This window comes from Salvia splendens, chromosome 13 (genome assembly GCF_004379255.2).
Source record: "Salvia splendens isolate huo1 chromosome 13, SspV2, whole genome shotgun sequence".
In the NCBI taxonomy this organism is placed as follows: Eukaryota; Viridiplantae; Streptophyta; class Magnoliopsida; order Lamiales; family Lamiaceae; genus Salvia; species Salvia splendens.
In genome coordinates this window covers 31,668,843-31,680,409 of record NC_056044.1, presented here as the reverse complement: position 1 = coordinate 31,680,409, position 11,567 = coordinate 31,668,843, and the positions used below count along the sequence as shown (strand labels likewise).

Genomic DNA, 11,567 nt, shown 5'->3' with positions numbered 1-11,567 from the left:
CAATAATACGAAAATACATGAGTTCTCAACCATGCTCTGATACCACATGTTGAAAATTATTTATCATCATATATTCAAGAATACATAATTGAATATAAATAAAGCAATATATTCGAACAACATGTATTTCACGTAAAACCATAAACATAATAGGATTGAAATATACCTTGGCAATCAATAGCGGAAGCGATTGAGGAAGACGGAGAAAACTTCCTCGGACTTTCTTTTCAGCGTAGTGGCGCAACTCCAAGGATTCTCTCTTTCCCTCGTTTATGTGTTTTTGTAATATGTATGATTTGATGAGATCACTACACTTGAATTTATAGGCAGAGAGAGGACAAACCCTAATGATAAAACATTAAAGCCCTTTTCCATCAAAGTGGCTATTTATTTAGGACGTTTCTTTTTGACCAAGTAATACTAAAATTAAATTAAATAATTACTATAATAATTTAATTTGATTTTGTTGATCAACAATATGCCAATACAAATTACACCAAAAATATATACAAATATACATTCTTTTCTTTCCTTAGTAATCAAAAGAATAAATATTCCTTTTACTATAATGACTATGATACGATCATATCCCAATTAATTAGTTATCTTTGATTCACCAAATCTTTCCACATATTATTTTCTTGTTTGGTAAGGTAGGGTTTAGTATTATAAATAGGGAAGAATGTAATTATTTTATCATTCAATCTATCTATGAAATTATCGTGAAGTTGGCCCAATTATTTGTGCTTCAAGAAACCCCTTTAAGGGTGCCGACGAGATCATTCTCGCGCTCAGCCGCCCTCCGCCGGAGCAATCGCCGACCCAACGCGTTGGGCGCTCGATACATTCGCCACCCGTTTCTTGATTGTAACTGGAATTCGACGTTGAGGAATTAGATCCTTAACAACTGGTGTCTTTCATTGCGTACTCTGCATGGACGGCGCCGATGACCATGCTCCGCCAGCCGACCTCCTCACCGGCGGCAACGCGCAGATTCTGATCGGCGATACATCGCCGTTTTCCGGCGGTCAACCGCACCGGTGACAGCATACCGCGGGTACCCCAGCGCGAAACCCCGGAGCGCAGCAACCGACCTCGCGACGCTGCAGGGACAAGCAACCCCTCGTCGCTAGGGTTTGAGAAAATTATGGCTCGTTTCGACCAATTGGATTTCCGATTGGGGAACCTGGAGATGCCGCGAAGCCATGACCCGGATCCACCCTATTTTTTAGATGATGCAGACGCTGATTCCCAGCGTGATGGATGGAAGGCCGACGAGGATCTCCCCTGGACCTTCAACTAGGGCCGGGGGAGCGTAGTGGGGATTTTCGATGCCGGCGTGGGGCTGTCCGCGAGTCACTCAACCGTGGGGGCCGCTCTCCGCAGTTCGGCACGGCGGCTGCACCCTATTGCTCGCGGCCAGAGAATCGACCGCGCTCTAGTTGGGATAGACCGGCGGAACGCTACCAACAGATATTCGATAGGGGCCAAGACCGTGGGTGGAGCTATCCGCCGGATCGCCCGAGAATACCACGGTCCTATTTTAGTTGGAATTCTTATATTCAGCGGCGATGTTCCACCACGGAACACTACTCGTGGCTCGACCAGCAGCCCTCAACAGGCTGGCCACCGCCACCACCGCGCCGGTATCCGCCGCGTCATGTCTATTCAGCAGCACTGCCTGTCCCAAGCTCAATGAGAAAAGATGAAGCTTTTCTTTCGAGATCGATATCATATGGTAGGGATGAAAGTGAAGATCTATATTGGGAGATGATGTCATCTTTCTCTCATAATAGTTCTCTGCGGAAGGTCGACAGGTGCTCGAAGATGGGTTCGGCTCCTGAGATGAAAGCTATTCTCGAGGCCCAATTTAGAAAGAAGAGGTTATTTGGTCTTTGTTCGCTTCGGAGCTGGAGTGGGACAGATTCACTAGTTAGTGATAACGAGTTCTCACATACACATTCTTCGATGTACGTTTCGTTTACGAATGAAATGAGGGAACAAGAAGAAGAAATGTTTGATTTACCTAGTTGGGATGCTCATATGGAATATTCATTTGATAATGCTAAAGATTTCATTTATTTTCCTGAGAATGAGATGGTGGAGGAGCATAGTGACAATCTGGGAAGTTCATTTTTAATGGACTCTAGATTAGAAATAGAGGTGGACGAAGTAGGTGATCATGGTGCATCTAATTTAGATGTGGCTGGTGTAACGAATCAGTCGATTGCCTTGCTTTGTGATAAGCACAGAGTAGATGAAGAAGTACGAGCTTAGAGGTGGATAAAATTGATGCCGATGGTGGTCTTCATGATTCAAGTAAAATTGCAACATTTGATTTCGATGGTTGTCTTCCAAAAACATCTGTGAAGGGAGTGAATGCAGATACATGGTCCCTCGTGTCTCCTTCAATACCAGAGAAGCTCTATAATCGGTATAAAGATGAGCTACAAGATGCTCGCGAAGATACGATTAATGGGTTGAAAGACAAGTCCATATACTCTCGTATGGGTGTGAAGAGGATGGGGAACTTGATAACAAGCCATTTCATGTTACGATCATGAGGATGCTCGTTGAGGAGGTTTACATCGAATATGCAATAGTAGGTCATTGGAGATTGAAACAACGTCCGTGCACATTTACATTTGATCCCGGAGGAGATAAATCGCCAAAGCTTCTTCTTTCAACTTGATAGATGCAGGTTTGTGCAGGTGTCATTAAAGCAAGTATGTATCCTACGGATTAGGATGGAAACCCCAGCTATGCCTGAACCTGATATCAATAATTCCTCAACCCACTTCTACTGACTAGTATAGTGGATGTAAGGGTCGAATCCCACAGAGATGAATGCGCTTTGGAAATTGTGGTGATATTCTGGAAGGGTTGGTTAGCTACCACGCTTGGGTTGAGATTCTGCCTAGACAAGAATTAAAGATGGTACTCTACTGACTAGGAGGGATGAAAGATGATCGACATGTAGCTGTGTACGTGAGAGTAGGGAATATTATGTTTCAGAAATTATGTGGGAGGTACGGGGTTACTATAAAAGGCGAAACGACATATCAGAGAATAAGTGGTAGTTAGGTGACTAGGCTGACAGATCTGTAGGGTACCAGCAGAAAAAGTAAAGAAAAGTAAAGGACAAAAGCAAAAAATAACTAAAAAGTAAAAGTGGTCCCAAATTTGAATGTGGACATTGTGTTCTCCAACAAGTATGAACACAAATCAAACAACTCAGATTCCATGAACGAAAATTTCAGGTTAACAAACTCCACAAGAACAGATCTATAATCTAAACTCCAAATCAAAAGATTAAACTAACGAAATTGAAATTACGCTTACTGGGTGACATGCAAGGTGGCACAAATCACGTAAACTAGGCTTTCACACTTAACCATTTCAGATCTAAAATCTAACAACTATCTAAACTCATGAACTCAGATCTATCAATTCGGAAATGAAAACATGCTCGCAACACTTGGAAATTACCGTAACAACTAGATCTACGCTATCTAGGCAGAAAGAAACAGAATCAAACAGGAACCAATGCACAAAAACGACTTCATATCATAAAAACGTTTGGATCATAACTAAGACTTCAAAGTAAGCAAATATCGAAAGTGTAACCGATCCAACGTAGAAAAACAAAGTGCGATTAACTAAGAAAGTAAATAAAGATTGTTTTGCCACTCCGGGCGATGGAACTGCTATCACTACGCAACAAAATGGCTGGAACGAAGGACGGTGGATCTCCGGCAGACTGATGGAACTCAGGTGACCATGGCTGTGGCGAGGAACGAGAATATGAAGGACGAGGCTGTAGGAACTGATCTACCGAAAGAGAATTCTAACTAAGTGTGAAGGTTCCTCTTCTTTTTCTCTCTCCAAGTGGCTTCCTTTTATAGGGAGGTCTGCCCCTTGATTTTTAGGGTACACTCTCTTCGCGAAATGACCCTTTTGCCCTTACTTGTGGCTGATCTTCCCAGCAATCCTTCTTCTCCATCTCGAGCCTTTTTGGCATGCATACTGAGTATAGCAACATTCTGATGCCCCTTTCATCTGAGTTGTCCGAGCCCTTCCCATACTGACTAGAACACTTTCCCTGCACACTTTAGCAACTGTTTTGCAGACATATTCCAATTATGCACGTTATACTGACCAGTAACCAAGGCCTAGAATACGACTTATCACAACTCTTCGTTGCTTCGTGGTTTCCACCTTGAGGACAAGGTGGATTTTAACCGTGGGGGAGTTTATACGATCATATCCCAATTAATTAGTTATCTTTGATTCACCAAATCTTTCCATATATTATTTTCTTGTTTGTAAGTTAGGGTTTAGTATTATAAATAGGGAAGAATGTAATTATTTTATCATTCAATCTATCTATGAAATTATCGTGAAGTTGGTTTCCCGTCGGGCAACGATGTAGCTATGGTTCGATCGGTGTTGTGGAGGGTGAGCTCCCAATGAAAGCACCAGTTGTTAAGGAATGCCATTCCTTAACGGTCGGAATCCTCACAATCAAGAAACAGAGACCGTAGTCGTCGAGCGCCCAAGAGGTTTGGGTCGGCGATGACGTCGGTCGAGGGGGGGTGCTGGGCGCGAGAGAGGTTCTCGTCTGCAGCGTTGATGATAGTTTCTTGAAGCACACGATAATGAGGATGCTCGTTGAGGAGGTTTACCTCGAATATGCAATAGTAGGTAATTGGAGATTGAAACAACGTCCGTGCACATTTACATTTGATCCCGGAGGAGATAAATCGCCAAAGATTCTTCTTTCAACTCTTCGTTGCTTCGTGGTTTCCACCTTGAGGACAATGTGGATTTTAACCGTGGGGGAGTTGATATTATTTTCTTGTTTGGTAAGTTAGGGTTTAGTATTATAAATATGGAAGAATGTAATTATTTTATCATTCAATCTATCTATGAAATCATCTTGAAGTTGGCCCAATTATTTGTGCTTCAAGAAACCCCTTTAAGGCTGCCGACGAGATCATTCTCGCGTTCAGCCGCCCTCCGCCGGAGTAATCGCCGACCCAACTCGTTGGGCGCTCGATACCTTCGGCACTCGTTTCTTGATTGTAACTGGAATTCGACGTTGAGGAATTAGATCCTTAACAGACTACCACAATTTTGCCAATTAATGGCAATCAAATCCGCACATATATATACTCATGTATTCTCCTTTTCCTTATTAGCATAGGAACATGATATTAGTAAAACATAATGACTAATTATGATTTAGGGAATATATTATGGGTAATTGGTTATACGTCCATTTTCATTCCAATTAATACAATAATTAATTGATAGCTAATTAATTAGGAAAAAATGTGTCTCATACCAAATACATGTATTATATGTAAAAAAATCCAATTCTATTTAGGATTCTATCACTTGTCACATATGTGAGACATAAAACTTACATTAATTTCCCTTTACTTTTCTTAAGACATACTTCTTCCATTTCAAGATAGTTGAAGTATTTATTTTAGGCGAGGATTCAGAATTTGATCTGTCAAAAGTTAAAGTGAAGAGAGTAAAGTAAGAGAAAAATAAAGTACTCCATAAGCGTGGCGGACGCACACTGTAACAAGGGGGTGCACATCTACAATTTAAAAGATATGAAATATCTTTAATTTGGTTTTCATTAATATTTGGTTTCATTACTTTGTTATAAACAGATATGTATATAGTATTACTGTACTATGACTTTTTCATGCTTGTACAAAAAAAATAAACTGAATAAATTAATATCTTAATACAGAATCTATCCTCTATATGGATGAATTAATTTTGAATTAATCATTTTGGAATCTTGCATTCATAAAGTCAGTTAATCATAAAAAAGGAAGATTTAATGTAAAAAAAGAAGATAAGGATTATAATTCTGAAAATATAACAAAAAGAACAAAAAGAATTATTTGAATATTGAAGATCTAAGTCGTCAAAAAAAAAATTCGCCGCCCCGTATTTTAAATTCTGGATCCGCCACTGCGTAAGAGAAAAGAAGTTAACAAAAGTAAAGTATGAGAGTGGATAAATTTTATTTGCTAAATAAATAAATGACTCAATTATCTTGAGACAATCACAAAAGGTATACGACTCAACTATCTTGGGCCATAGTGAGTTACTCCTTCCTTCTCATAATATATAGATGTCACACTTGATGATGGCATAATATATCTTGGGAGCTGAAATGTGATTAATAATTTTCCAGAGACTTATGACCATATTTTTCAAGTTCAGAGACCTAAAAAGTCTGAATCTCATTTTGCATGGAGCAATTTTATAGTTTACTCTTTACTTTATCTATGGGCCCCACTGTCACTATACTATTTCAACTACTTTTTCTTTCTTTATTACTAAATTCGGGTCATTCCCAATTAATCTATTCTATGAGAAGGAAGAGTATAATACATGCCATATTAAACAAAAATATGCAGAAGACAGATCTAAAGAGAGAACTAAAAGTGAACATTTATATTGGTGGTCCCCTATCATAAATTAAAACAAGTCCAACTCTTAACTAGTGAACATAACAACGGCTTAGCAATCAATATAGGGCCCCTAGTCATAAACAATTTCTCTATAACATTATAATACTTTTTAGTTTAGTACTTTTTTGTTCCGTCACATGCGAGTCGTTTCTTTCCGACATAGAAGTTAAAGAATTTATATTTAAAGAATTAAAATATAAAGTATGAGAGGAACAAGTAAACGAATGAAATGAATAAAATATATGAAAAATAAAATAGGAGAAAAGATTTTTTACTTAAAAGGAAAAGTATTTAGTTATGATGGGACCAAGGGAGTACTAAAATTGTACATTCTCACAATTTAAAATTTCACATGGCTATCACATGGCTACATCTACTAGGGTATAGCAATCAATATTGGTGGCTCTCAATAATAAAAAAAAAGGAGAGAATTACAAATTTAGTCGTTAAACTATGCAACAATATCAAAAATGGTCTATGTTCTTTAAAAGTACCATCAGAAGTGTCTAACCTTCGATGTAACATAGTTGGAAGTCTTTTTTCACTAATTTGTGATATTATTTTCATTTTGGTATTTTTTAAATCCAAGGGGCATTTTTGTATTTTTTTCGATTGAAAGAAGAGTGAACTACGCAAATGGTTCCTGAACTTTCTGTTTTGCACGCCAATAGCCCCTGGACTATAAAAAAATCATGATAGTCCCTGAACTAATGTGTAATCATATTTGTAGTACTTTATCACTATTCCCACAATTTTACACCAAAAAAGCCCCCCAAGGTATGGAAAGCATTTTTGGACTTTCATAAAAATGGGATATTAGGTATTGAATATGATATCATCTCTCTCTAGTATTAGATATAATATTTTTTCGTATAGTTTGGATGTCCGAAATAATAGTTTCCACTTCAATTTTTCAATCATTTTATGTCAAATCTTTTTTTTTCTCACTCTCTTAAAATTTTAGAAAGTAAAAATTGAAAATAAAAAATACTACTCCCTCCGTCCTAAGAGAGAGATAGAAAGAAAAAGTAATTATAGTATTGTTAGTGAAGAATGTGGTCCACCTTATTAGAGAGAAAGAAGTCACCAAAATAGAAGAGGTTATTATTGTGGTACATCCCAAAATGGAAAAAAGGTCCTTATTTTTACGGGACAAAAGTAGTATAAATTCTCAAATATATTAATTATGAAAATTATAATTATAAATTTGATCATCACAATAATTTATAGCTAAATTAAATTTTAATTGTGATTCGATTATTTTTTTAATATTAAAAAAATATATATAAATAATTGAATTTAATTATAAAAAATAATTTAATTTAATTATAATTTTAATATTAAAAATAATCAAATCACAATCAAAATTAAATTTAACTCTAAATTATTTTGAAATTTAAATTAGTAATTTTAATTTTTATAATTAAGATATTTAAGAATCTCATAGGTATTTTTTATTTTCATTTTTTTACTTTTTAAAAGTTAAATAGAAAGATGATTTGATATAAAGTAATTGAATATGTAAAAATATCATACTGTATAGTATTAGAGAGAGAAAAAATGTCATATCATGTACTTAGATATCTCATTTTTATAAAAGTCCAAAATGACCTCCATAATTGTGATGAATGGTGAAAAAAATCTTACACCTTATTCTAAGAATTATTATTGATATTTTTAAAGTTTAAGGACTATTGGTGTGGTAAACGCAAAGTTCAAGGATGATTTGTATAGTTCATTTAGAGAAGTACAAGTTCCCCTCTCATATAAGCATACTGCTGCAAAGTTTGAGAACATTTATCCCAAGACATGAACAGCAGAAACAAGATGAGTTCCGCTTCCGACCAAGAAAAGCTCCGGCCACCGCCGCACGTACTGATTTTCCCGATGCCGGTGCAGGGCCACCTCAACCCCATGTTGAAGCTAGCCAATCTCCTCTGTCTAGCTGAATTCCACGTCACCTTCGTCATCTCCGACTTCAACCACCGTCGCCTGCTCCAGCACAACACGGCATCTGCCGCCTTCTCCCGCTACCCGGGATTCCAGTTCCGGACTTTCCCCGACGGCCTCCCTGACGACAACCCCCGCAATGGTCACAGAGCCATGGAGCTTGTGTCTTCCGTCGCAAACGTCACAGTCCCACTCTTCAAGAAAATGATGATCCAAGAAAACTTCTTGGCATCCGCCACCCGTCGACCAGTTACCTGCTTCGTTGCCGACGGTCTGCTCAGTTCCGCCCCCGACTTTTGCCAAGAGAATGGAATTCCTCTCATCTTCTTCGGAGCTGCCACCACCTCCTACTTGTGGGCTATTTTCCGTTTTCCTCAGCTTCTTCAAGCTCAAGAAATTCCTTTCCGAGGTCAGTTCATGATTTCACCAAACATCAAGATTTTTCAGGTTTAGCTTGACGGCACTGGCATCCACATATGATTTCTCAGCTATCATATCATATAAGTTACCGGTGGGGCAAGCTAGAATTTAACCCAACTTTGTTGATGTTCCGACAATTTGCACATTATATTTGAATTTTATAAATCTTCCGCAAAATATTTCTAAGCTTTTGTAGGAAAATCGATGGATGGATTAATAGAAAGCATGCCGGGAATGGAAGGTTTCCTACGGAGGCGCGACTTGCCGGGTTTCTACCGTGTCGACGACGTAAACGACCCCACTCTCAAGGAAGTTGTAGCTGCAACAAGGCTGATTGAGAGGGCGCAAGCCGTAATATTAAACACTTGTGAAGATTTAGAGGGGCAGATAGTTGCAGAGGTACGTAAACACGTGCCAAGAGTTTTCTCCGTTGGTCCAATCCACGAGCAAGTCAAATACAGACTGACGGAGAAGAAGGTGGAGTCCGCAATCATCACGGCCAGCCTATGGGCGGAAGACCGGAGCTGCATCGATTGGCTGGACGCGCAGCCGCCTAAATCCGTCATCTATGTGAGCTTTGGGAGCTTAACACTTTTGACAAGAGAGCAAGTGTTAGAGCTCTTGCACGGCTTGCTCGACAGTTCGCAGAAGTTTTTGTGGGTCATGAGGCCGGATTCCATCACCGGGAGCGACGGAGAGGATCCAGTTCCGGCAGAATTAATGGAACGTATTAAAAGGAAGGGTTTATTGGTGGAGTGGGCCCCACAGGAGAAGGTGCTCAACCACCCTGCAGTTGGAGGGTTTATGACGCACAGTGGATGGAATTCGACTCTGGAGAGCATTGCTGCTGGTGTGCCGATGGTATGTTGGCCTTATTTTGCGGACCAAATGACGAATAGTAGGTTTGTGAGTGAGGTTTGGAAGATCGGATTGGATATCAAAGACACTTGTGATAGAAAGATTATTGAGAAGGCAATTAGGGATTTGATGGAAGTGAGAAAAGACGAGTTTATGGAAAGGTCAGCGAATTTGGCTAAACTTGTGAAAAAGACTGTTAGTAAAGGGGGTTCGTCATATAATAATCTGGATGGTCTCATTCTGTATATTAAGTCGTTGGTGATTTGATTATGGATTGCCTAATGCCAGTTGTGGTTTGATTTGGCTTTGTTATTGTTAAAGATAGTTTGTCTTCCATGTGATTAATGATGTAAGAGCCTGAATGTATTGCATAAATATGTGAAACCACAGATGCCACCTATGATGCAAGATAAAAGAATGCAAGACATAAGAAAATAATGTCCGATGTGGGTGGCCTACTAATGGTAAAATAGTTAACGACATTTTACCTAAAGCTAATTAAGTAATAAGATTGTAGTACATAATATTGTCTTCAGTCATGGCATTTAAAGGAAAACAACTGTTTAATGCCTACTCCACCTTGATTTAAGCTTCATCCCATAAACGTACTTTGGATTTTCTGCAGCTCAGCCAGAGCTTGTTTCATATTGATCCTTTGATTAGGGGAAACTGCACAACACTTTTAAGGCCAACCCCAATATGAAGGATGTGAATTCCACAATTTTGTCGCCATGTTGTTCATCAACATTCATAAGCAAGTTGGTATCAATTACTCTATATGTGAACTGTGGAACTGACCTTTCAATCCAACTCTCCAACAAACATACCGTCACTTGGCTTTTTTCTCGTAAAAACTTCCATCAACATCACACCGTAGCTATAAACGTCACAACTTGTGGAAACTAGTCCTTCTGAACCATGCTCTACAATCACAAAAAAAAGAAGTATGGTTAACACCAATGCAATTAAAAACTTCTCTTATTAAAAAGTACATTCATAAATGTAAAATAACAATTAACCTGGAGCAATGTAACCCAATGTTCCCAAGGTGTTGGTTAACACCATGCTATCTCCATCGCATAGCAACTTTGCTATCCCAAAATCGCTTACACAAACAACCATATCTTCATCTAACAAGACATTACTTGGCTTCAAGTCACCATGGACAATAGGGGTCGAATATCCACCATGAAGATAATCCAAAGCCGATGCAACATCTATCATTATATTCAATCTTTCCATGAAATTCAAAAACCGGTTGTGAGAATATAACCATTTCTCAAGATTTCCATTGGGCATATACTCAAGTACTAATGCCTTGAACTCTTCATTGGAACAAAAACTTAGGCCATCTGCATCTCTGTCTCAATTCCGTCTCTTAACCGTCTCATCCCTTCACTATTCATGGACTCACTGCACTTTTTACCTCATCTCTTAACTAAGAGACAACACATGTATCCCTCAATCTCTTAACCATCTTATCCCTTAACTATTCATTCATTTTTTATTTTTATTTCCAATAAATTCAATTAATATTTCATTGAAATATTAAATTAATACTATTAATTCATAAAATTATTAAAAATCACGAAAATTACAACATCTGAAAATACGAAAAATACATAATTGAAATCCTAATATTACAATTTATTGAAATCCGCATAATCATGGAAAGTGATGCGGTGATCGCCTAACGGTTGCCAAATTTTACCCAAATGTGCTCCATTAGATCCTCCTAGAGTTGGGCGTGGGCGGTAGAATCACATGTCCTTGCCCGAACACACAGCCGCTCTTGCAAAGACGGATGCACTCCACTTCGAGGCAGACTACTTGCGG

At 38.5% G+C, this 11,567-nt stretch overlaps 2 protein-coding genes across 3 annotated transcripts; both read left to right on the top strand.

The window, feature by feature from the left end:
* Positions 1-1,695: 1,695 nt before the first annotated feature.
* On the top strand, positions 1,696-2,564 carry LOC121760900 (protein WVD2-like 7). Its single transcript, XM_042156493.1, has 2 exons — positions 1,696-2,265; positions 2,373-2,564. Exons 1-2 carry the CDS (start codon positions 1,696-1,698, stop codon positions 2,562-2,564), a joined length of 762 nt encoding a protein of 253 aa, XP_042012427.1.
* A 5,654-nt stretch (positions 2,565-8,218) lies between these two features.
* Positions 8,219-10,051, top strand: LOC121762412 (7-deoxyloganetic acid glucosyl transferase-like). Of its 2 annotated transcripts, none has more exons than XM_042158290.1 (2): positions 8,219-8,862; positions 9,070-10,051. In XM_042158290.1, the coding sequence occupies exons 1-2, from the start codon at positions 8,313-8,315 to the stop codon at positions 9,996-9,998; spliced, it is 1,479 nt and encodes a 492-aa protein (XP_042014224.1). In that variant the 5' UTR covers positions 8,219-8,312; the 3' UTR covers positions 9,999-10,051. The 2 variants fall into 2 exon arrangements, with proteins under 2 accessions (XP_042014224.1, XP_042014223.1); XM_042158289.1 differs by having other exon boundaries at positions 9,061-10,051.
* Positions 10,052-11,567: the final 1,516 nt, after the last annotated feature.